We start from the raw sequence: 27,990 nt of genomic DNA, 5'->3' as shown, positions 1-27,990 counted from the left end.
AAGGGACATTGCCATGTCCATATAAACAGATGTACAGTGATCCCTCGCTATATTGCGCTTCGCCTTTCACGGCTTCACTCCATCGCGGATTTTATTATGTAAGCATATTTAAATATATATCGCGGATTTTTTGCTGGTTCATGATTTCTGCGGACAATGGGTCTTTTAATTTCTGGTACATGCTTCCTCAGTTGGGTTGCCCAGTTGATTTCATACAAGGGACGCTATTGGCAGATGGCTGAGAAGCTAGATTGCTTACTTTTCTCTCTCTCTTGCACTGACTTTCTCTGATCCTGACGTATGGGGGATTGAGCAGGGGGCTGTTCGCACACCTAGACGATACGGACGCTCGTCTAAAAATGCTGAAAGATTATCTTCACGTTGCTATCTTTTGTGCAGCTGCTTCCTGAAACGACATGCTACACGGTGCTTCGCATACTTAAAAGCTCGAAGGGCACGTATTGATTTTTGACTGAAAAACAAACTCTCTCTCTCTCTCTCTCTCCCTGCTCCTGACGGAGGGGGTGTGAGCTGCCGCCTTCAACAGCTTTGTGCCGTGGGTGCTTCGCATACTTAAAAAGCCAAACAGCCCTATTGATTTGTTTGCTAGAGATTGTTTTCTCTATCTATGTGACATTCTGTGCTCCTGACACGAACTCCTTTGAAGAGGAAGATATATTTGCATTCTTTTAATTGTGAGACAGAACTGTCATCTCTGTCTTACCATGGAGCACAGTTTAAACTTTTGAAAAAGAGACAATGTTTGTTTGCAGTGTTTGAATAACGTTCCTGTCTCTCTACAAACCTCCTGTGTTTCTGCACAATCTGTGACCCAAGCATGACAATATAAAAATAACCATATAAACATATGGTTTCTACTTCGCGGATTTTCTTATTTCGCGGGTGGCTCTGGAACGCAACCCCCGCGATGGAGGAGGGATTACTGTACTGCTTTCATTTCACTGTAAATTAAGTTCTCACTTAAGATGATCTTTTATTTCCTGTCTTTGAAGTTATTCCCTTTTGCTTCAAGTTTTCAGTACGTGATAATTGGGTGATTGAAAAATGTATTACCTGTGCACAGTTAGGATTTTTTGCCTTAAGGTTTATATTTCAAAATATATGGCCCACTCTTGTTTTATTAAATAGAGTAATCCATTGATGAATGCAAAGATTTTAGAACTACATATTTAATGTTCAAGTTGGTATTTGTGTGTGTCTGTTACCAGTCTCACCTTGTAAATGATACTCAAGCCATTTACAGAACACTGAGTTAAACTTAATGAAAACTGATGAAAAATTACACTCTGGAACTCACTAATCACACTTTATTGTGAAAAATCCTGAAGTGAAATCTGTTTGCGCTGGGGGAGTACCAACAGGCCTCTGAATGGTACTCGCATATCTCTGAAGTACATACAAAGAGTTTGTGCATTAAAGCATTGGAACAGGAGTTGTCAACCTGTTTCATTTGTGTTTTTATACCCAGCAATTGGAAAAATTCATTTTTTCTGACCTAAATTACTTGTATTTATTAGATTAAACTAAAGTGATATTTTTTTTCAACACCCCATACCCCAAAAATATTCAGGTGATGCAAAACCTATCTAATAACTTATTAACAGCTTGTATGTATGTCTTATATTTCATGTGTGGCACTTCCCCTGGGTAACAACAAATGGGTGGCATTTAAATGATCTTTGATGGATTTCAATGTAGACTTAATATACAATGATATGATCATCATGTACTACCCAATTTTCTCACCATGTGCACATACGAAACTTATTTACATACATAGTACATATACAATATGTAGCTTTTGTCTGTTAATTGAAAAATCTACTGCTTAAAGCCAATTCTACAAAGTTCAAGCATTATTGTGCCATTTCCATGTGAATTACTGAATACCAAAATAATTTAGAATGTTCATTTGCAAAAATTCGTTAAACCTGCCTGTTTTAACACTGTACTTTTCAAATCAGGTTTGTAAGAAAATCACTTTGACAAGTTTGTGACTTATGTTGTTGTGAAAATGTATGAAGGAGACATTAACTTGTTAACATGTACAGAGAGAAATAGAAATGAACAAGTCAAATTTACTCAAGGTTTCAAATGTCATACACCTTGCTTTATTTTCCAAATGTCTCTTGCGTTTTTAGAATTGTTGTAACTTTAGATCTTGTGACGATGTGGGTTCGCTCCATGCTCCCATCTTGCTTTTGGGAGCCCTTGAACCCAACACCGCCGTTAATGTCACCAATGAGCTAGACCAGGGGTAGGCAACGTCGGTCCTGGAGTGCCACAGTATGTGCAGGTTTTTGTTCCAACCCAGTTCCTTAACGAGAACTCAATTATTTCTGATGAAGCACATATTGCTTAAGTGACATTTTAAAGCTTCATTTTAGTGGTCTCGCTTGTTAAGGTTCTCCAACCTTAATTGCTTATTTCAATCTTAAACTGCTGCATTCAGTGTTTAATTGCTCCTTATTAGCAATAAGATGTAAAACAGGGGTAGGCAATGTCGGTCCTGGTGAGCCGCAGTGGCTACAGGTTTTCATTCAACCCAATTGCTTAATTAGAAACCAATCATTGCCAATCTCAGACCTTATTTAATTTTATGGTTTGTTAGTCTGAGCAATGTAAGGCTGTTATATCGTAGATTTTTTTTTCCTTTCCAAGGATATCATCCAAATGATTTGAAGCCTAAAACAGATCATTTTCAGTCTGTCACATTTTTCTATTAAGTGTTTTATTAAATCAAACAGTGCATGATGAACACCACAGATGTAATTGGAAAAAAGCTAGCTGGAGAACTGCTGGCCGCTTTGTCTTTTACATCTTATTGCTAATAAGGAGCAATTAAAACACTGAATGCAGCAGTTTAAGATTGAAATAAGCAATTAAGGTTGGAGAACCTTAACAAGCGAGACCACTAAAATGAAGCATTAAAATGTCACTTAAGCAATATGTGCTTCATCAGCAATAATTGAGTTCTCGTTAAGGAACTGGGTTGGAACAAAAACCTGCACATACTGTGGCACTCCAGGACCGACGTTGCCTACCCCTGAGCTAGACAGTGAGGCACAACAAAGCAAGGGGATGGTGCAAAAGTGCTTTTATTAAAACAGCAAACAAAGTGTCCAAATTAAATAAAGTGCAGTGTCTCTCAAATCTTCAAATAAATAATCCAATAAAAACAAGATGAAATCATGGAGGTTAAAAAACATAATAGAAAAAAATCCTTTAAAAAACAAGGTTAAAAGTGGCTGGAAGCTGTCTTTTTAAAATCAACCCGGTGCCTTTCTTTTACTGGTGACTCCCCTGCTTCTCCCGTCCAGGCTATGCACCAGGGGAGTCACCCTACATGCAGCTGACCTTCTTCTGCTCGACTGGTCTGGTGGCCTTCCGATCCCTGGCTTCGTTCAGCCCCTACCAGATCGAGACTTGGCTTCGCCCAATGGCCAGGACGCTCACACTGGGGATTCTACTCCAAATCTCTGACTCCCACTGCCTTCACTGCGGCAGCCCAACCTTCTCCTGGTCACTCCTGCTCCCAACAAGCCCTCAGCAGGAGCGACCACTACCGTCGGCCCTCGGGTGCCGGCCAAACACCTCACTCGGGCTCACCTCTCCCAGCTGCCTGCATACAGTGCGAACCTGCGCTTGCTCGCTCTCCTTCTTCTCTCCTGCACCAGCTTTCCTTTGCCTGCTTCCAGCCTTCATCTCCTGCAACCTCCGTTCATCTTTTCCTTCTTTTTCTTCCCCTCCTAGCCGCATCGCGCTTCTATTTATTACGGGGACGTGGATCAGATATGCCAATTAGCAGCTCCCGGCACCAATTACGGATGCGGACAACTCCTCATCTGTGCACTTACGTGAGGATCATCCGCATCACGCATCACCCGGGAACTGCTCTTGCCACATATACCACACCCCCTCGCTAAGCCGCGAGTATGGCGATTATTTATTTAAAAAGTGGCCTTTTTGACGTGAGCTGTGGACCCGCTACACCACAGAGCTACCTTTGTGAACAAATGAATTATTATTAAATCAAACTTAAGACTATTGTTATATCCTGTAAAACAGACTGGATATACTGTGTATGTATATATGTGTGTGTGTATGTGTGTGTGTGTGTGTGTGTGTATATATACAGTGGTGTGAAAAACTATTTGCCCCCTTCCTGATTTCTTATTCTTTTGCATGTTTGTCACACAAAATGTTTCTGATCATCAAACACATTTAACCATTAGTCAAATATAACACAAGTAAATACAAAATGCAGTTTGTAAATGGTGGTTTTTATTATTTAGGGAGAAAAAAAAAATCCAAACCTACATGGCCCTGTGTGAAAAAGTAATTGCCCCCTAAACCTAATAACTGGTTGGGCCACCCTTAGCAGCAATAACTGCAGTCAAGCGTTTGCGATAACTTGCAATGAGTCTTTTACAGCGCTCTGGAGGAATTTTGGCCCACTCATCTTTGCAAAATTGTTGTAATTCAGCTTTATTTGAGGGTTTTCTAGCATGAACCGCCTTTTTAAGGTCATGCCATAGCATCTCAATTGGATTCAGGTCAGGACTTTGACTAGGCCACTCCAAAGTCTTCATTTTGTTTTTCTTCAGCCATTCAGAGGTGGATTTGCTGGTGTGTTTTGGGTCATTGTCCTGTTGCAGCACCCAAGATCGCTTCAGCTTGAGTTGACGAACAGATGGCCGGACATTCTCCTTCAGGATTTTTTGGTCGACAGTAGAATTCATGGTTCCATCTATCACACCAAGCCTTCCAGGTCCTGAAGCAGCAAAACAACCCCAGACCATCACACTACCACCACCATATTTTACTGTTGGTATGATGTTCTTTTTCTGAAATGCTGTGTTCCTTTTACGCCAGATGTAACGGACATTTGCCTTCCAAAAAGTTCAACTTTTGACTCATCAGTCCACAAGGTATTTTCCCAAAAGTCTTGGCAATCATTGAGATGTTTCTTAGCAAAATTGAGACGAGCCCTAATGTTCTTTTTGCTTAACAGTGGTTTGTGTCTTGGAAATCTGCCATGCAGGCCGTTTTTGCCCAGTCTCTTTCTTATGGTGGAGTCGTGAACACTGACCTTAATTGAGGCAAGTGAGGCCTGCAGTTCTTTAGACGTTGTCCTGGGGTCTTTTGTGACCTCTCGGATGAGTCGTCTCTGCGCTCTTGGGGTAATTTTGGTTGGCCGGCCACTCCTGGGAAGGTTCACCACTGTTCCATGTTTTTGCCATTTGTGGATAATGGCTCTCACTGTGGTTCGCTGGAGTCCCAAAGCTTTAGGAATGGCTTTATAACCTTTACCAGACTGATAGATCTCAATTACTTCTGTTCTCATTTGTTCCTGAATTTCTTTGGATCTTGGCATGATGTCTAGCTTTTGAGGTGCTTTTGGTCTACTTCTCTGTGTCAGGCAGCTCCTATTTAAGTGATTTCTTGATTGAAACAGGTGTGGCAGTAATCAGGCCTGGGGGTGGCTACGGAAATTGAACTCAGGTGTGATACACCACAGTTAGGTTATTTTTTAACAAGGGGGCAATTACTTTTTCACACAGGGCCATGTAGGTTTGGATTTTTTTTCTCCCTAAATAATAAAAACCATCATTTAAAAACTGCATTTTGTGTTTACTTGTGTTATATTTGACTAATGGTTAAATGTGTTTGATGATCAGAAACATTTTGTGTGACAAACATGCAAAAGAATAAGAAATCAGGAAGGGGGCATATAGTTTTTCACACCACTGTATATATATATATATATATATATATATATATATATATAATATGGAAGAGAAGGTCTGTGATACGGTTTGCATATTTGCAGCTGGAGATATATATATATATATATGTATATAATATATAATTACCCCGATCTACATGCTGTCAAATAAACGAACCACACGCCGTGGCGCAACGTTAGGGGCATCGCCTCTGACGCTGATGTCCGAGGTTCGATTCCCGAGAGGGAGTGCAGTGGAGTGTGTACACCTGATGAGCCCAGAATGAGGGCGAAACACGTGTCGTGTACTCTTTGCATTTATTTGACAGTAATCTATTTCAACCATTCTATGATCTGCTCTTCACAAACTGAGGGCACCGTGGCGGATGTTAGCAGGTTGCTGGCCAACCACAAGCGTTACCTGATAGGTAGCCACCCATACAATCAGATTGTGACACAGACTTCGAATGCCGTGAATATATATATATGTAAACATATACATACACAGAGCAATACTGAAGAAAAGTAGCGAAGGTAAAAATTACACTGTTTTATTTTTTCATGTCATGTTTCTGTAAGAAGACAAATAAATGTCATATCACATACATGCAAAATACGTTTTCTTTGAGTGGCACTAAAATCTAAATAAATCTCTAGTACCTCTATATTTAACTTGCCAGTCACAGGGTCATGGGGATCTGCTGGAACCAATCCTAGCCAGCACAAGGTGCAAGGCAGGAACAAATCCCCAGGCAGGGCGCCAGCCCACTGCAGGGCACACTACGTACACACGCCCACACACCAAGCACACACTAGGGACAATTTAGGATCGCCAATGCACCTAACGTGCATGTCTTTGGACTGTGGAAGGAAACCGGAGCACCCGGAGGAAACCCACGCAGACATGGGGAGAATATGCAAACTCCACGCAGGGAGGACCCGGGAAGCGAACCCAGGTCTCCTTACTGCGAGGCAGCTGCGCTACCACTGCTCCACCGTGCTGTCCCCTATTCCAGTTAGTATGTTTGCTAATTTATGCAAAGAACACAACAAAACTACTCAAGTAATGCATGATATCAGTTTGGAGGTTGGCATTCACAAACACAAGTATTTAGTGAGCACTTTGAAAGCATTTCCCCAGCTGCTTTGGCCCTTTGCCCACTCATAGTGGAAATCCTATACGACTCACCTGGGTAGCTTTCATTGTGCACCAGTTGAAAAACAATTGTTTGGAGTATTATACTGTAAAGTTATTGATGGTGATGAACACAAGTTTTAATGTTTGCCCATTTAAGAGATGCTTATTTCAGTTAAGGCAATCTTTAGCAGTGCATACAAATTCTACAGTTGTTTTGATCGTTTAATTTTCCTTTGACATGTCTGTGTCTCATATGCCATACCAATTTAAGAATTAATACATTGGCCTTGTTTTCTTATTGACCTTTTTTCAACTAGCTTCAAAGGCATTCAAATTCAGGTTGTTCTTGCTCAAGTAGTATTTTGTTAAATGGTCAGGTTTCAGGTCATTGTTTAAGTTTAAACTGTGGTCTTAAATTTTTAAAACATTCCTTTGTGTTGATTCTACATTTTCATTTTGTGATTCAGTGTATATTTGCTTAATGATTTATGTATTTTATGATTGCATGTTTTAATATTAGATGCGATTAATCATGATTAATACAATTATGTGTATCGATTCCCAGCTCTATCACACTGTATGTACTCACACAATCAATTGATTGGCATTGGTAATTAAACACTGCTTAAATGTAAATATGCTTGCACTTAGGTTTTAATAATTTTTAATCATTGATTACACTGCAGTTTTTTTTATTGTTAAAGTATACATTTACTATATTTATACAGGTGTTTTTTTTTTTCTTCAGTGTATCAGCTGGACATTGATAATGCTTGAAGTGTAATTATAAATATTGATTACCATTTTAATAATGCAATCCTTGTTTCTTACCAAAACTTAAACTGTATGACACACAGCAAAAAATAATAAATGCATTACAAATCTTTAAAAAAAAAAAAATGTAAAAAAAGCTGCAAATGTATCATGTTCATAAGTTCTTTATCAAGACACAAAACTTAACATGCTTAATGAGTTTATAAGTTAAAGACGTACTGTTCTGTTGAGCTAACAAACCTATTGTTTACTAAGCAGCATTTTCAAGTTCATCTTTATCTTTTCTTTATCCAATTAAAAAGATGCAAGCTGTTCCACTTAAAACAAGCTCATAGTTCAAACTCACATTGTTCATTTTAATTTAAAGGACAAAATAAAAAGGTCTGAATTCATTAAAGTAGCTTTTCTTGTCTAATTGCTCAGAATTACTTCACTGATTCCTTTTTCTCAGTTTCATTTCACTTTCTTTAACATAAAGGCTATTATTCCAATTGTCTCTGTCATTTTGTTAAATATACTCGCTTTATTTGCACTACAGGAAGTTTGCTGCAAAAAATAAATAAAAGACACTTGCTTGCTCAATTACCATAGAGCGTAAAAGAGTACTGCACCTAATTTACCATAAAGCATACAAAAGCAGGGGCTGAAAACATCCGTTTTTGTGATTGGCCAATTTACCAGTCGAGTCTTTTTTTAGTGGAAAAAAAAGTCAATCAGAGCATCGCTAGTTTCATCAGCACCCATAAAGCTGTATGGATTTCCATAGACAAACTTTGGCAATAGAATGGGTCATACTGAAGAGCTCAGAGTCTTTTGAACATGGCACTTTCATAGGATGCCACCTTTTCCACAAGTCAGTATGTGAAATTGGTCCAGTCAACTGCAAGTTCTATTATTGTGAGGTGGAAGCATCTAGGAGCAGCAGAAGCTCTGCCACAGTGTGGTAAACCATGCAGACTAGCAAGCAAAGCTGCTGACCACTACAGCACATAACCTGTAAAAATTGCCTATCTTCTGTTGAATCACTTACAGCAGATTACCAAGCTGCATTTGGATGCAACTTTATTATAAAAAACTATGCATTGGAGGCTTCATGAAATTGGTTTCCTTAGTTAAGCAGCTGTACACAAGCCTAAGATTATATGCAGTACCAAACGTTGGCTGGAGTGGTACAAAGTATGCTGCATTGGATACATAATTTCTGGAGTGATGAATCACACTTCACAATCTGGCAGTCTGATTGAAAAAACTGTTTTTGAGGATGCATTTAGACCAGTACCTTCTGGATCGTGTAGTGCCTACTGTAAAGTTTGGAGGAAGAGAGAAGATAATATGGAGCTGTCTTTCACAGTCCATGGTGCCAGCAAAGGGTACTACCAATACTACAGTGTAAAAAAACATTTTAGACAATTGTGCACTTCCATCTTTGTGGCAACAGTTTGGGAAAGACCTTTATGTGTTCCTGCATGAGTGTGTTCATGTGCGTAAAGCTAGGGTCATGAAGACCAAGTAGCTGAGTAGCAAGCATAAAGCCATGGCCATGACCCTATTAATCACCATTAGGATGGACTGGAGCACCGATTGTGAGCCAGGTCTTTTCATCCAACATCAGTACATATACTAGCTGTGCTACCCAGTGGTTGTCTATTACAGTGCCATCAGTTAATCGGGTGAATCAGAAGCACTATGTAACTAACTTAGTGCTTTTCTTATAAATATTTGTATTTTTTTTTAACCAAAGACAATATTGGCTAGCAGTTTAGTGCAGTGGTTAAAGCTTTGGACCTTGGACTTTGAACTTTGAGGCTGTGGGTTCAAATTACTCCACTGACACTGTGTGACCTTGAGCAAGTCACTTCAACTGCCTGTGGTCCAATTTAAAAAGGAAAGAAATGTAACCAATCTTAAATTTTGAAAGTCACCTTGAATAAACATGTTAGTCAAGTAGTGATAATATTATTAGGTCACTGAAGTTCTTTACTTTTGAACATGCTACATACACAGTTGCACATGAGGAAAACAGTCCTGCTTTTTTCTGCTTTTCCTAGTGATTTGTTGAATGTCATAGCAAAACAAAATTTTACAGTAAAGTACAGTATATTAATTTGAATTAAAACAGGTAATCGTTAGGAATAATGTAAAATTTGAGTATATATGAGCTTGTAAAGAAAATGAATATAGTGTAAAGACTTATTAGCATTTGAGCCAACAGCCCATGTATTGTAAATCAAATCCATCGAAAAAGTGTAATTGGCTGAGAGCTGTTTGAATAAAGTAAAAACCTTCCATTTGGGGAGGAAGATCAACACTTAGACGGCTTGAAGTTTTGTCCTCTGTGTACACATAACAAGCATGCCTGGAATGCTGCTTCACTCTGCTCTGCTGTTTCGATACCACAGCACGCCACAGGCTACTTCTCAACCCACTCTGATATCTACCCGAGAATCCAGCTGCGTAGTGATTCTCCGTTTATGGTCCTTTCTTCGGGCTTCTTTTTTCTAGCCGACGGCCCACTTTGCGCTGCTCAGCTGGTTTTGGAGTCAAGTACTTGCCTGTTTGTACAGACTCCCCTAGAGGTTTCCACATCACAAAGTTTGTGGATGCCAATATTTGCATATTTCGGGCCAACCAACCATCCCTTTCAACAAGGACTCTATTAGAGCTGCTAGTCAACAGCAAGAAACCGTGCTTGCTAACCAGAGAGCTTCTTATCTTCCTTGGGCTTCACCAAACTTTTGTTTTTTTCCATTTCACAACGTAACCATGTCTTTTTTTTTTTTTTTTTTTCCCCTCCCCCATGTCCAGCACACCGCCTTGTCTTCAGTCTTCTGTCCACCCTATTGGCTAGTGGTGCATATATGTAGCATAATATTAATAAATATTGAAAAAAAAATCTATCGACAAATAAGTTTTCGGCTATTTTTTTTTTCTGTAATGTAGTCAAATTTCAGTCAAATACATCAAAGCATTTTTGAGATTTTAAGGTATTTAATTTTTCTAATGTGTGGGGTTACCACTAAATATTGATATATCGAAATGTCCTTTTTTGGTGGATACCTTTTGGACTAGATTACCATCCCATCAAATTTCAGCTTTGTTACAGAGAGTCAGTCAGTTAACTTTGGATTTCACATAACATATATTCATATATAATTCACTTTCATTTTCGACCTACTTCTCCAGATCACTCGCATCAAAATCTGAGTCCGACAAATCAGAGTGCAATTAAGTGAAAATACAAAAAAAGTTTTGCTTTGAGCATTCACTTTGGTATCTCTCCACATGCCAATCCACATGGGAATCGAGGTCAAATCAACAAAGCTAACGTTCCTTCTAGCAAAAGCATATTGAAAAACTCTGTAACAAGAAGATCACTGATCTCTATCGATTGCTAGTGAGACTGAGACTTTCAAAATAATAACAAAAACTGTGTTAATGCACGATTAAATAATTGTTGGCATTAATGCGTTAACTTGCCCAGCCCTATATATAGTCACACAAAGACTCCAGACAGTCAAAAAGGTTTGGAGCAGCAACCCATATATTATGATCCTGGCTGCAAAAGGTTGAAAAATAATTGAGTAGTTTACAAGACTGAGTCCAAAACAGAACTGAATAGCATGGAGGTAAGATGGCGGTTTGAAGGACAGGTAGAGGAAACAATGTCATCTATTCCGGAACCGGAATTGACGTCGTCATATGCCCCCAAACCAGAAGTGATATTGTCAGAGGTGCCGGGATCAGAGGTGACGGAACCTGGCGGGATTTTCCGGGAATGGTCTGCAAGGAACTGAGACAGTCAGCACACTCTGCCATGCCCTGGTCTGATGTAGTATTAAACTTACTCAAGCCCTTTAGCTGCCTCCTAATATATATAATTGCATAGTTTACTGTCAAAAGCGCACAGTACGTGACATGTGTTTTGCCCTCATTTGGGCTCACCAGGCGTACACACTCTACTCTTCCCCTCTCGGGGAATCGAGACAGTAAACTATGCAACATTCCATGATCTGCTTCTCGCAACTGAAAGAGGGCACCGTGGCGGATGTTTGCCTGGTAGGTAACCACCCACACAATTCAGGTCGTTGAGACTCAGACTACGAATGCAAAGAAAATATATATATATACACACTGTATATAACTGACACCACCTGATTCCAAAAAATCCATGCCACCAAACAGATGTCTAAGCCAATTTTGCATCTGTCTATACATAACACCTTGCATTCCCACTTATTTTCATTTCATCAGTAACCTTTTATGTGAGACCTTGTCAAAAGCTTTCTCAAAATGGAATAATAATTTACTAACCTCTATGATTAAATATTTTTGTTGCTTTCTCATACACCTGTTCTTGCCATGTGATGCTTGATCTTTTCCTTCTTCCATTAGTTTTTACTTGTGATACATGTTAAGCTTACCGGCCTATACTTACTAAAATCAGCCTGATCACCTTTTTAAATATAATGTGACAACATTTGCTAGCTTTCAATCTCCTTAGTAGTAGTAGTAGTTGTAGTAGTAGTAGTAGTTGTACAAGTCAAGGGTGTATGCTGCGTATGTACTCTCTAACCTTCTAAATGATACTTAGTATGATTTGTTTGATTCAGCCTTTTCGATGTAAACAGCACTTCCAAATTTTTAAATCGCCGAATGAATCCTGAAAAGTTAGTTAAATTGTGGCAGCTTATCAAAATTTAGAATATTTCAGTCAGTATACTGTACTTTAGTTCACTCTTACAATTCATAATATACTTCTCTTCCTTCTTGACCATATTATTATTACTAAAATACTGAAAATGTGTTACTGATTGTGTTCATAGTTATTACCTTTATCTGAAATAATCTGTTTAACTCATTAGTTATCTGAAAGCTGTTCAGCTGTGTTTCATTTTTGAAGCTACATGGCTTTCTGTGTAGTTTCTGTTGTTGGGTGGATTGAAGGTAATTCCTCTTTAGTAGATGTCCAAGTGGCAAGGTCTGATTGCAGCTGTTGGAAAACACGCTTCCTGGCATTTTGGTGGTTTGTCATGACTATCCATTTATTCTAACAAAGAAAATAGTCTTCTGAAAGAGTTCAGTGTGATGGTTGAGTGCCACGTGCTACATTACTTTTCCTAATAGACTCTAGTTTACTTTGTGTAAAGCTGAACTTCACATTTTTAATTTTCTGCTTCAGTTTTAGTGCTGTTTTCTGTTGAACTGCTATCACTTATCCAAACTGTAAAAAGTCTTTCCTCCTGGCCGTTCATTTTCGTTGATTCACATGTTTACCAATCATAACTAATTAGGCGTTACTGTGGAGTCATTCTATCTTTTCCATCTTAGAATTGGTTTTTCATTAGTTCTGAACCTTTATTTTCAATTCAAATGAACAAGCCATACCTGTTAATTAGTTTTAAAATGCAAGGCATTTGCAGTAATAAGCTTACACATCTCTCATCACTGAAGGGAGGCAGTGCCTTATCCTGCGTTATGACTTCCTTCTAAGAAAGGGGGAATTTTCCATTCTAGATCTTTTGCTTGGGTTGAAATGCTGGAAAGACTAAGATCAATTATTCTTGTATTGTGAATGTGCCTTGCTTGTGATAGATGGTTTAATGCATATTTTTAAGATTCTGCACTGTTCATTGATTGCAAATGGAACATTTTTAGATTAATTTGCATAAATTTGTATAATGGATGCTTGTATTTAAACTTTCACAGGCTGTCTGTGAGAAATAGGCGTAATGTCAGGAGCAGCTAGTTCCCAAGGTATAGCTCAAACTAGCCAAGCAGTGCAGTGCAGGTTGTACTTTTTGTGGACTGAACTTCAAGATGGGAAATAATTTATGCGGCTAGACTTAATCGATATCAGTGTTTCATGGAGAAGTAAAGTTTCTATGGTTTTGTATGCATTAATTACGATAGTTTAAGTACTATGTGTAAAAAAAAAAAAAAAAAATACTGGGTTATTACTTGATTCTCCATTAGAATCATTATTGTTTTGCCTGAAGGAAGGTTCACATCATCCATTGTAATCTTTTAATATTGCCGTATAAGCCAATTCATTCTCTTTCTGATGAACAGTAACTTTCTTGTTTTAAATGTCTTAACCTCATTCCTTAGATCTGTGCTCAATTGCTTCTCTAATGAGCTTTTATTATCCAAAAAGGTGTTCAGGTTTTTTTTTTTTCCCTTAACGCTTGCTGGATTGAAGTGTGTGCTTCTGTTCTTATCCCAATTAACAAGAGATAATTTAAACAAGTGGCAAGGGTAATATACTGTATATTTTTTAAAGTCTCTTGAATCCTTGTAGTATATTAACATTGTAGGACTGATGTGATAGGTCTATTTTATGTATAGTATGAAGAGTGACACTGTGTAAACCTAATTAAACTGTACCAGGATGGCTCTGAATGGGCATGGCCTGGACTGGATTGCTTGTTTTTAAATGAGCATATATTTTCCAGGGATAAGGAGTCATTTTGATTGCTCTTTGATGTACTGTGTAGTGCCAAGAGAAAAAAAATATATACTTCCACTTATTACAGTTCCTGTCGGCAAAGGAGAAGAAAATGCAGCAGCAGGACCGCATCAGACTGACAGAACATTTCATCACGGTGCTGCCTCAACTTCTTTCCAAAGTGAGCCAATTCCCTGCAAACTATCAGAAGGCTTTATTTTTTCCTTAAATATTATTTGCTTCAAATTTCTATTGTTGTTATAATTTCCAACAAGATTGACCGCAATTATCGTGCTGTATGGTTCTATAGCATTTCTTTGGACATTGATGTTAATGGTATTAGCCTAGTTCCATTTCATGCATACCATTTGGAGATTAAACAAAATTAGTAAATAGATTAAAAATTTGTCCCACAGATTGGAGGAAAAAGAATTTATAAGCCAGTTAACTATCAGCCAATCTCCAGTGCATATGGTGAACTGATTATTTTTTAAACCCATGTTCATAATAAATTATAGTTATTATTTTGAACGTCATACAGTTACATGGTTCAGTTCATGTTGAATTTTTGTTATTTTCGTTTTCAGTTTTCTGCTGATGTAGATAAGGTTCAGAATCTCCTTCATGTGCCACATTACTTCAATCTCAAAGTGTACTCTGCCAACCGTAAGGAAAAGGTAAGACATTTTAAACTGCAACAGCTGCTTAACTCCTCTCTTCTTGGCATTTCTGCCCATTTCTTGCGTCATTAGCTCTAGTCAAGCATACGTCAGATTTAACCTAAGCTAATCCTTTTGGTGTTCTAACTGGTTAAATAAAAATTATGAAATGAAGGAAAAAATAAAATCATGTTGGATTTGTGTGTATGTAATGGTCCATTTTCTGTGTTGCTTTTACTCTATGCAGTCTAAGACTGTTGTAGGAAACAAGATGTTTACTTGCAACCTACCCACTTATATAGACTGTGTAACCAAACACTTGCTACATTAGATCAGTGGATTTTTACTTGACTTTTTGCCATATTTGTACAGTTGAGAATTGATTATGATTCTATTATGTAAAAATGCATAGTTAATTCAGTGTTGCTTTTTCAATAAAATTATGAATGGCACTGCAGTAATAAGATTTTTAATAGTACAGTGGAACCTCGGTTCACGACCATAATTCGTTCCAAAACTCTGGTCGTAAACCGATTTGGTCATGAGCAGATGCAATTTCCCCCATAGGATTGTATGTAAATACAATTAATCCATTCCAGACCGTACGGACTGTATGTAAATATATTTTTTTTAAAGATTTTTAAGCACAAATATAGTTAATTACACCATAGAATGCACATCGTAATAGTAAACTAAATGTAAAAACATTGAATAACACTGAGAAAACCTTGAACAACAGAGAAAACTAACATTGCAAGAGTTCGCTCTATAGCCTTACATTCCGATCGCTGTATAAACACTTTTTTTTTTAATGAGTTTTAAGCACAGGGGAAAAAAAGGGAACATTTTGAACATCCGAACTTTATTTAAAAACCAACCACAAGCAACCAAGAAAGTAACATTGCAGGAGTTTGCGCTATAGCCTTACAACCCGATCGCTGTATAAACACTTTTTTTTTTTAATTTGAGTTTTAAGCACAGGGGAAAAAAGGAACATTTGAACAAATCCATAACTTAATAAACAACCAAGAAAAGTAACATTGCAACAATTCACGCTACGAACCGAAAAATGAACATTTGAAAAATCCGTAATACAAAAACTAACCATAAACCACCAAGAAAACTAACCTTGCATGAGTCGAGTTCTGGCATGAAGTGAGGAGGAGCTGGGTGGAGAAGAGGTTACAATGCTTAGAAGCCATGGTTAACTGCAAAAGCACACGAAATACTGTAGAGCACAGTTCACAGGGTAAAGCACACATGTCTGACTGAGAACAATGAACAGGGAGAGGCTGAACACGTGCTTAAATACAGTAATCTGTGCGTACGAACCGGAAGGGAAATGAAATAGAGCACAAAGAGTTCACAGCGAAAGCGCGCACGCACGTCTGACCGAAAACACGTGCGGAAATCATTGGCGCGCACAAACCGAAAGGGAAACTGGCTTGTTCGTATACCGAGTGTGTGGTCATGAACCGAGGCAAAAGTTTGCCGAACTTTTTGGTTGTAAACCGAGTTGTACGTGTACCGAGACGTTCGAGAACCAAGGTTCCACTGTACATCTGTTTTGCCAAAACCACTAAAGCAGTAAATGACCTCTACTGTACTATGGCACTAGTGAAATATGCATTAATTTTATAAAACAACATGGTGTTGCTTTGAATGTTATATAATAATGTAGCTTATTTTGAATATGAATGCTGTTTGTTGCTGCATTTTTTTAAAACTATTTTCTGTCTATTACTCTCTCCCATTCTCTTTCTTTCTCTCTCTCTCTCTCATCTTCCTCACACTTCAGCATCTTGAAGTTCTTATCACTCAGATCAGTAATATAATGACCAAGCATACTGACTCTGAAGTTCTACAGACATGTGCTTCAGTTTTTTCCATTCTAATAAAAGAGGAGTACACCTTTGCAAGTCGAGTTGAAGTGTCACTGAGCCAGATGGTAGAGGAGCTAAGTGAACGATTCTTTCAAGATCAAGAAGAACTTTTACAGGTTACACAGATTTTGCTTGTTTGTGTTTCTTTGTTTTTATGTTTGTGTTTTAAAACCCATAAAAAGAATTTTACACATATGTATAATATATAATGAGAAAGTGACAGAACTGTCAAAAAATGCATATTGGTAAAAAATATGAAAAAACAGGTTCTGAAGAATATTAAAACCCATAAAAAGAATTTTACTTTGAGTTTTGCATAATGAGCAAGTGATGATGGTCAAAAAATATATGTTGGTTAAAAGAATGAAAGAAAAAAACAGGTTCTAAAGAATGTTAGTTCACAAAATAGCTAATTGTATTACCCCATTATGTCAATGTGCCTTATTTTTTCTTCACCCTCTTTAATTTTACATAGAAATAATTGTTCTTATTGGAAATTGTAAGTCTATATTCATGTATCATATTCATTATGTGATACCATGAGACAATCTAAAGTATTCAAAGTCCATTATACTAAGTACAGATTCATCCCCACAATTTTACAAGCTTAGAATTATTTATTTTTTTTGTCGTTGAAACCTTTATTATAAATTTGGCTGCAAAACAGTATATGTGATTGTCTATTTTTCTTCTCCAATTTGTATGTTTCAATTAGGAAAGGGTCTGAAAGGTGAATAAGTATAGATGACTAAGATTTTAATTACTTTACAGTTTTTAATAGTGTGATAAAGCATTTAAAAGATTGACAATTTTCCACATACAGTTTTCTAGGTGGATATAATATTATAAGGTACAGTTAAAAAAAAAAAAAAAAAGTGGCCTTGAATAACTGAGTATCAAAGACACCACCTGCAATAATAAATATGATTCTGGGATGCTGTCATACATGACTAGATTTTGCCAAAGAGAAATGTATTCTTCTTCGAATTCGGTGTTTATTTTAAAAACATTGTCGCATAATATGGTTTAGAAAATAACTTTTTCAGTGTATGCCATGGTATTATGAACTTGATGCATAATGAGCAGAAAGTAAAACTTGTTTTGTAAAATGAACACACAAGTAAATGTATGGAGGCACTTTAAGGAAGCAGGAAAATTTTGGCCTGCACTTCCACTGCCTATTTATAACCAATTTTATTTGAGAACTGAAGTTATGTTCTAGCTTGTGGAACATCTATATACAAAAAATAACACGATTAAGCTTAAAACAGCAAAAGTTCAATGGAATAGTGTCATGGTGGCTAAGGCTTTGGATTTCAGACTCTGAAGTTGATGGTTCAATTCCTGCTACTGACCCTCTGTGACCATGAGCAGGTCATTTCGCCTTCCTGTGTTGTAATTGATAAAACAAAAGAAATGTAGCTAATTTTATCTCAAATATTGCAAGTCTCCTTGGATAATGGCATCAGCCAAAATTTATACAAAAAGGCAAATTGACTGACATTCTCACTTACTCATCAAAAAAACACTACAGTTTAGCTAAAAAATAAAATTTAGCAGGATTGTACATCTAGGCCAGTAAGTATCTGACATTTTGATATACAGTATAGGGATGGAGAAGCACAAAAGTAGATGTGGTGTGTTCCGATCCAAGATATGTCTGGACAAACAGTGTTTGTTTAAACTTAATGGGTGCCCCATGAGCTACTGCATTGTAAATATAAATTTATATCTATGGACTTTAAAAGGGAACCCCAGTTTACATTTACATGCACGTTTGCTTACTTTGAATGACGATGCCCCGTCTACCTAGACTCCAGAATTCTTTACATATACAGTACATTTACATCTGAGGACTTTAAAGCGGGACAGCATACAACTGACAAAAACACAAAGTAGTACAGTACTTGAGTGAACAAACCTACAAATATTGTAAACAGAAAAGTGCTTAGTTACATAGTCCCTCTGATACATCCGATTAACTGACAGCACTATAACTGAGACGTGCTGTCTTATGAGATATGTGCCTTTTAGCTAAGAAGGGAGTACTCAGGCAAAAAGTGTTTTTTTTTTTTTTTAAATATATGTAAAATTGTTGACTAAATAGGATATTATGTGAAATGTTACAAATAAGATACATAATGTAATTTTTTTATGAAAATGTGCACAGTTTGTGGTGGATTGCAGAGCAGCACACATTTATGCGAGCATGAAAAGAATAGCCTTCAGAAGGTAATACATTATAAGTAGTTAAACACTGCGTTTTTTTTTCTGTTTCCTCAGAATTTTTCTAGTGACCCCTTGTGGTCATTATTATTATATACAACTGTTCTGTCATCAGGGACTCCAAGGCTTGAAGATAATACTTGGCAGAACAGCAACAGTGAATGCTTCCTAACTTAAAAAAAAAAAAAACTATTTATTAACACCCTGTACATAAGCAACCCAGCTTCTAATTTTCAGCTTGCATTGCAGATTGTCCTTTCAGACTTTGCTAATGTCGTTACAGTCTTTGCGCCGTAGCAGAATGATTGATTGAAGTTTATTCCGTCCTCATCATTTTATATTCCCAGCGAGGCTCATAGGAGTCTTTGGCAGCCCTGGGACAAAGCAGACTCCAGTTGGTTTATTGCTTTGTTTCGTACAGCATCTGGCCTATCTATCTCTTTTAAACATACCTACAGCAAGTAGAAAAAAATGTGTTAATTGACATTCTACTGTTTAAAAAATAAATAAATATTTGGAAAGTTCTATTGAAACTGTCACCCTCTACCCCCACTCATCCATACATTGTGTTACCCAAACTGGTAATGGAACAAAATCCTGGTATAGGCATAAAGTGTGAAATATTTCTTGTTCTACTAGACAGACTAGTTGATCGTGTTGACATCCAGTCCTGAAATAAAGGGGAATTGAAAGGGAAGATGTCTGCCAATATAATGATTAACTTGATTATGAATTCTGAACCCATAGGCATTATGTACTGGGGATAATCAGTGGAGTCTATCATGGGCGGCTAAGATAAGAAGCTCTTAATACTTGTGTTCATCTAATCCTCAAAAGGGAATGGAAAATGAAAACAGGTAGCATAAAGTGGAAGTCCAAAAAAATTAATGTGTTATTGGGAGAAACATTTTTTGTATGAAAATGTGCTATATAAATAAAAATAAAAAGAGCATGGAAAACACAAAGATGAACCAATGCAAGAATGTGATGAAACATTAAAACAAAAGCCTGAAGTACTGTGTGTTTTAACTGGGTTGGTCTTGTGTAATAGTGGTGAGGAAAACACCTTTAACTTCTAGAAGCCAAATTACACTTGTCAGTGCTAGTAGTTTGTTTTCTGCTTCAACGTGTACCCTCTTTGTAAAGGGTTGGGTGTAAGGTTCCAAATCTTGAACATTTGTAAGCATAGGAGGAGTGATGTCTATATTTTGAGGGCATTAAAGTGTTTATATGCTTCATCTGAACAGGTGCGTCTGTTAGTGACACATACAGAGCTTTTGAAGGGCAGTGTCTCACAAAGGGGAGAAGGGACACTTTTTACATTTTAATCATGGACACAAATTAGTGCCTGCCTTTTCTTCTGTTTTTTTTTTAATTTCACTGGAAGTTAACATGCAACATCAGGTGCTTTGAAAAATATTTGTCCATGATGGCTGACTTTGTCATATTATCAGAAATTATACTATGCACCCTTTACATTATTTTCTTAATACACATCTTAAAAAATAAAATAGCAAATAAAGAATTCCCATCTAGTTACATGAAATACCAAAAGTACTTTAAGAGGAAGAGTTCACATCATAGCACATCACTATAACTCCAATGCTGTCCATATGTACTTTCATTTTATGCTGCCTGATTTTTAACTTAAACACAGAATAAGTTATAGAACATATTTTATGATTCAACAGGATGAAACCCATTTTTATTTGTTTCAGAAGTGCATTATTTCAGAACATTATATACAATTATGCTGTTATTTCTTCTGGTACTATGAACTTTTGAAAATGTATCTCTTACTGTGTCTGCCATTAATGGAAAGAAAATGCATAGTAGTAAAAATAGTATACATCTGTACTATACTGCTCAATATTAACAAGTATGTTTATAGTCTTGTCAGTGTGCCAGAGTTTTTATTAGTTTTTGCAACTCACCTTCCTGATACATCAAAGAAACACTACTGGATTAAGACAAAATATCTACATAACTAATTGTAATGGACAGCTGTGCACGATAAATGCCAGCTATCTCATCTACTTGACAGGCAAAAAAAAAAAAGGATGTTTTAACCTCCTATAGTAGCAGTACTTCTACCGTATTGTGTAGACTATGATATACCATATTCTATAAATATACAGATTATGACAAAGTGAACTGTCAAGATATTGGCGTACGTAGCAGACACTCCTGTAAATTCTTTGAAGTTGCCATTATCAACGGAATCTCCATCTTCATTGTGTCCCCTCGCCATTAACTTCTGGCAGCAAAGCAGTGACATTCATAATACATCTGAGGCCAGTTGTGTTCTTTCTCACCATTTCATTGTGCTGTACTACTTGTCGTGCACCCTCAAGATGTTTCATTTTCACCCTGCCAAGTATTGTCAGCAACTCACATGTACTTTAATATGAGGTTCTTAACCTTTTCAAGCATACAGCCCTTTTATTTTTAGAATTTCTCCGAAGCCACTTATGAAAGAAGTGATGAGTCAACAAAGAATTAAGTGAATTAAAAAAAAGAAAGAAAGATAAATACTTTTACCTGATGTTCTCATAATAAATTCTGCTACTCTTTGGCACCAGTGGGCCAATAAATCTTATCATACTACAAAAGAAGGACCTGTTCTTGTTATTCAAATTTTCATCCCATTTCATGGTGTTTCTCTTCCTGATTCAGTTTAATACCCCTCCCGGTCTCTCTTCAAAATTAAAAGGATTTCTCCAAATACCTGTATACAGCAATTGTGTTTCCCACCCACCTGTAGCATGCTGACTTCTGCCCCCAGGATGTTTAACTAAATTGCTGTGATACATAAAATAGAATTTTTTACAAAATACAAAAATCTGTAGTTTTATAAATGACTAATTTCCGCAATAGGACAACCTTTCAATTTCAACAGCTGTCTTCTTTGCAAAGTATTAATCCACTTAGCTTCTAGATCAAGGAGTTCAAACGTCAAAAAGGAAATACCTTAATGAATAGAAAAAAGTGTCAATGAGGTACATTTAGTATCAACTCTTGGTAGTGTATGAAGGATTGCTGACCAATGTATGTTCACTTATATTACTTAATGCATGAAATGTTTTCTTCATTGAAATCCATTAGCTTACCTTCTGTGCCCGGAATTCCGTTTACAGTGCACTTGGGCAAGTTATTATTATTATTTTTTTTTTTTTTAAACAAGTACAGTATAGTGATGCACCTATTAAAGACCATGTTTTACTTTCATAAGTGATAGTAAACAGTATCGTATCCTACATAGCTTTAACAAAGCCTATTACTTATTGCTAATTTTTCACTGTTTCCTACAATGAAAAGGATAGGCGCATTCCTTATGTAAGAAATGGACCCTTGGACCAATGAGGGGAAAGAGACAGGGTTGAGACCATGCACCTACCCTTTTATGTATGGCTCTGGTGTCCTTGCTGTGCCTTAAGTTGCTAAATGTGATTGACATAACTTATAAAAAGTGGGGTTGTGGGGGAATTTGTGTCAGTCTTGGAGTGTCAAGCTGTGCAACACTGAAACATTTAATTCAACTTTCCTGAATAAAATCCTGTACACTGAGATTTACAGACTGTGTCTAACAGTCAGTGCATGCATTACTGATGTGTGGATTGTATCACTGTTAGTGGTGGTCGCGGCTGTAGTTCCTCTTGTGACGATGTGCATTACTTTGTTTTGCCATGAAGTTTGTATGTTGAAGTTTTTGTTTTTGTGCCAGACATTGGAGTGTCCTCACTTGATTATAGTTTTCGTGTTGGCCAAGTTGTGTGCACGCATTCCTGCCCATATATTTCCTTTCAGATGATGTGCACTGCTGCATCATTCTGGGTCATGAGAAGGACTCAAAGCCAAATTATGGGACTGGCATGGACTGGATGTCCAAATCATGGGTTGTATTGCATGTATCCTGCAATAACTTGTCAGTTGAGACCAAGATCAATCTTCTAAGGGCAACGTTTAGCATTTTATATACAGATATAGATTAGTCATATGCATATGCTTAAATTAAAACTTTTTAAAATTTTGGAAGGATTGTATTAGATTTTATTTTTTTTTTTATTGTGTATGCTGTTTTCCTGTTAAGACAGAATGAGGCACTGTAGTGTAGCAGTGTCTACAAGTTTTTGTTTAGTACAGTTTGAGATGTTTGTTTGTGTGTATTTGCACTTTGAGTGCCCCATTAGTACTCCTCAAATTCAGCAGTACATGCATTGCCATTTCCATGCGTTTTGGTACATAGAAGTAGATTTGTATTGTTTAATGCGAGTTTTTAGAATTTTTACTTGTGTCACGCATTTGCATGAGGTAACTGAAATGATGGCGTGATTAACTGCAATTTATTACAGTACCATACATAGCCTTGCTAATGGAATGGTGTATTCACATTCATCCTCTGACTGTAATGATCATGGGTGCAGTTTTGTCCAAGTGAATATTCTAGTTGCACTGGACATAAGGCTTTGGATGGGCTGCCACCTTTGAACATTTAAACAGATCTCACAACAATGGTGATAAAAATGAGCTGCTCCATACACTCATTTCAAACTTTATTTAGTGTTCCAAAACATCTACACTGTCCAGATACAGTATTTATGTTGGTCAGTTGCAGTCTCCAGGTAGGAGTAATTAATATAGCTAGCCATCTAATTTGGTGGTTAACACTGAATTAATACATGGGTGTTAGCAATAATAAAGTTTGATCAATTATGTGAGGCAGATAAAAGACAACAGAAAAAAGACTGTTTTATGTGTTCTGAATAGTGGATTAATCTTTAACTGATAGGACTGATTTCACACAGGTAACATTACAGTTGTGTCAAGTCTAAGAAAGAAGATTTCTGCATTAAAGTATCAAGGGTTTATGACATTTGAAAACAGTTGTCAGTTTGACTGTACATTATTCTTTTAAGTAATCGTTATTAACCAGCTTATGTTTGCTCCATGTAGTTATGCAAATGTAAATTTCACTACAACAGATATCACAATTCCAAAGCGTTTTTTCTGTTGAGCATGGCAAATGAAAATATTCTAAATGATCTTTTTATTAAATTGGCAATGATGTGTTTGAACTTTTAGCCTTAATTTTAAGCAGTATTTATTTTTCAGCTACAGGACAGAAAATGTCCATAAATAAAGATGTGCGCATGGCATATATAATGATGCTATCAGTCTGGTAAACCCTTCTCTGCTACACATAAGTTTAAAACTGTATATATAACATAATAAATGTATATATACATTTATTTATGTGTAATGTTTGTAACTATTCACAATTTCATCCATTAAGGATATACTAAGTAAATAATTAACTTTTATACTTGATTTCAGGTTCATGTGTCCCCATCCTAAAAGAATAAAAAAAAAATAATAGATACAAGTAAATGATGGAATAATAGAGAACCAGTATTTTAGAAGACACGATTCTTTCTTCTGGAGCTGTGGATGGACTATGGACAACAGGCTGCATGGCTACAGCCTTCCCATAACACCTGCTGATAATCATTTTGTTTTGAGATGTGTTGGAGACACGTTAGTCTTGACAAGCAAATATAATGTGTATTTTGTAACTAGATGAAATTCTTGTTTTGATAGCTAGTGATTTCTCCTGATTTAAAGAACTAGTTACAGATTCTTCTCAGTTTTACTACATATCTTGTTTTACCCTACCTTTTAATTTGGGTTCCCCTTATTCATTTTACAGGGTGGCATCGACGAGAATGACCTATACAATGTTGCGACTACGCTCAAGAGACTCTCTGCCTTATACAAGTTAGTCCACTTTGTTTGTTTTCAATTAGTAGAACCTTTGCACTCTTCTTTATGGGAGAGCCATACATTCTGTGCTCAAGGCTTGGCTAATTTACCTACATAAGAGTATGACATAATGAAGCTGTAGTTAGCCAATACCAGATTCCTAAATTATTTTCCTGTCTAGCCCAAACCTGAACTCACCTGTTCATAATTAAGATCTGCCTGATTCTTGTCAATTCAGTTACTTGGAGTATAAATCCAGCAATAGGAAATATGTGACACAAGCACCTTGTTAAGGGCCAGTCCTGATGAGGGTGGGTTGATTTGAAGAAGAAAAAAAAAATAAAAGCATCAAAATTAGCTGCTCCTAGAAGTACCAAAGTAATGTATAACCATTTGTGTGATGGCATTTCATGTGCAGGTGAAAGTGTATAAAATTAAGTAATACATTAACTGTTTCTGCCTTTTCAACTTAATGGTACGTATGCTTATTCAGTAATAACAAATTAAGAAAAAAACAACAGTGATATTTAATAATAAAGAAACTTACTGAGGTGGCATTACATTACAAACTGTTTTGATATTCATTAAAAATGGAAAGATAATGTAGCTATACAATGGCTATGTTATAAGTCTAAACTTGAGTACTTGACAGACGTGTACTTCCACCAAACTCTGCTGCATAGGAATTGGGATAACTAAGGAAACCATTGACTACAGTGGTACTTTTCTAGTTTGCTTAATTGTACTGATAAACAAGACGCTGGGCTGTCAGTTTCACTTCCTAACTCCGTGAATTATGTAAATAAATGTACTAGACATAAGCCACCAGAGATTATTCTCTCACAACTAGTGTGTTTTGATCACTAATACTAGGTACACCATAATGCACACATTAATTTGACATTGTGGCACATACACCAGGGGATTGTGACTCATGGCTTCTGCATTGTGTGTGACTTGCTCATTAGCTGTACATGGTACCCTAAAATATAAAAAATGTTTTCTCAAATGTCTAATGGTAACATTCCCAGCCACTACTTAAATGTGGCCTAAACAAAATTTTCAGTGCTTCTGTTACAAAGTAGTCAAACTCTTTTAAGTAATTCCAGGTTTTACAGAACAGTTAGCAATATGTGACATATTGATAGTGCTAGCAAGTTTAAAATTGAAAGCATAGTTACGAAAATCATATTGCTTAGAAATTACGTTAAACTTGAATTACTGCCACTATCATTATACTTTCATTCCGGCACAATGTTCTCCCGCTTTTTTAGGAATCTAAGCATTGCTACTTTTTTTTAACACCACCTATTTAACACCACATTGCCTTATTGTCATTAACTCCGCTAAAGACTGATTGTTACAAAATCACCACCTTCTCCTGAAATTCCTCATGTCTTTCTCTAACCTTGTTATTTTTTTTTCACTTTTTGACACATTAAATTACTATGTGGCTCTGTAAATGATTCTTTTCAAATGCATACATTGTTGTTTTCCAGTAACAGGGAAGAAAAAATGGCAGATAACTTCAAGGCATCTAATTACAATCCTTTATCTCATTCCTCATGACCACAAGACATCCTCATGGGTATTTTACCAGTAGATGGGAATTTACAATGCATTGACTTTGCAATTAAAGGTTGAAAAGCAATTTATAAACGCGAAATATTTTTTTTAAACCTGTCTCAGTGATTTTCTTGCTTTCCTTCCCCCACCCCCCCAATTTTCTTTGATTCTCAGTACATTATATTTGGATACATTCACATATAATACAAAAAGCACATATGGAGATTGCCCTGTTTTCTGTCTGCATGAAACAGGTTGACTCCCAGTGGACTGATTTTGTTGAAATATTGAGAATATAATAAAAACCAAGGTAAAATATAAACGTTTGTAAAAGTAAAGCAGTTTATTGTAGTCAAAATTACAGTGGCCTGAAGGGAAAGTGACAAAAAGGTGTGACTTATAACAAAAATGCAACATTTAAAATTAAGCCCTAATTAGTAAAAAAAAAAAAAAAAAAAAAAAAAAAATCAAATAAGAGTACAGTAAATAAAATGTTATTAATAAAAAAAATACCCCCAAAGTAATCTGGAGTACTACTCCCTGTTTTTATTTTTTTAACTTTGCATTTTTTGTTATGTCATTGCACTACTCAAAGGAATGCTTTGTTGTCTCGATCAAGTGATATGGTGCAATATCCAGAACTGTCAAACATATGGACAATTGGAGCGCACACAAATCATGAACGTGAGGGTTAATTTTTTTTTTGTCTTTGCAAGCACCGCACTGCAGGCAAAAAAAAAAAAATATGGGGATCACCCCCGTTTACTTTGGGGTCAGGTTTTTTTTTTACTCTTACAAGGAAGTGGATGTCCGTCTGTTAATGTACACCATTGTGTACATACACCGAGAACTGTGAATGCCAACAATTCATTTGAAAAAAGAATGCTATATTAAGTTTCCCTCACTCCACACACCACTTAACTGGAAACTTCCCCTGTGGCCTGACAGATAGATCTTGCCACCAATCATTGTTTTCCTTTAGTTTTGCCAAAGTACCTACCCTTTCCTTATACTTTTACTTGTCGTCACCCCAATGATTGTGAGCGCATCACATTTTATTTTGCATGTCACCTTGTTTAATTGTGCGCGTCACACCTTTAAATTTTTTATCACTTGCCCTTCGGGGCCACCGTACAAAATAGCTTAATTAAATGACAAGAAATAAAATTCATTTTTTACATTTTTAAAATAAGGAATGATCCCCATATCGCACCAGAAGGTGTAAATTGTAAAAATAGGATTTCCAGAGATTCAGAAAAAGAGAACCAGGCAACTTCCATTGAGAGTTTTGCTCCTGTGATGCCTAATAAGAAAAGTCTATGCTATATACAGTAGATGAAAGAGATAATGCAGACATATTCAAAAGAAGATAAAGATGAGATAGAAGAGGAGTATTTGAAGATAAAATCTTAAAAGAACTGGAGACAAAACACCAGGAGGAATCAACAGCAGAACAATCCTAGATCTTGTGGAAAAAGGTGGCAGAGATGTTAACAAAGCAAAGGTTACATAAAGGGCTTGGAGAAAGTCCCATGGCAAAGCCACATTATCATGGTTCAGGATGCATATGGTATACAAATTTTAAGCTTGATGTGTTCATTCATAGGATGTTTGGATAACAGATGCAGTGACATGCAAAAGTTTTCATGTCAGTTGAAATTAATCATAATGTTTTGCATGACTAAAGATTTGTATGAATATTTTTCCATTCAGTATTTTTATTGTGAAATCTTATGTCATACCAATACATTTCCAAAGTCAAAATGAACCATTTTCTGTAGATATGTAAC

At 36.6% G+C, this 27,990-nt stretch overlaps 1 protein-coding gene across 1 annotated transcript in view; it reads left to right on the top strand.

Annotated features, from left to right (window-relative positions):
* Positions 1-27,990, top strand: part of LOC114648777 (cohesin subunit SA-2-like) — a 152,512-nt gene that overhangs the window by 87,572 nt on the left and 36,950 nt on the right. The window contains exons 17-20 of the mRNA XM_051924767.1: positions 14,195-14,287; positions 14,694-14,783; positions 16,564-16,764; positions 24,582-24,649. Coding sequence (XP_051780727.1) covers positions 14,195-14,287; positions 14,694-14,783; positions 16,564-16,764; positions 24,582-24,649 — 452 coding nt within the window. The remainder of the gene's footprint in view (positions 1-14,194; positions 14,288-14,693; positions 14,784-16,563; positions 16,765-24,581; positions 24,650-27,990) is intronic.

The sequence above is a fragment of the Erpetoichthys calabaricus genome, chromosome 3 (assembly GCF_900747795.2).
Source record: "Erpetoichthys calabaricus chromosome 3, fErpCal1.3, whole genome shotgun sequence".
Taxonomy (NCBI): domain Eukaryota; kingdom Metazoa; phylum Chordata; class Cladistia; order Polypteriformes; family Polypteridae; genus Erpetoichthys; species Erpetoichthys calabaricus.
This window is presented reverse-complemented; position numbering and strand designations above follow the sequence as displayed.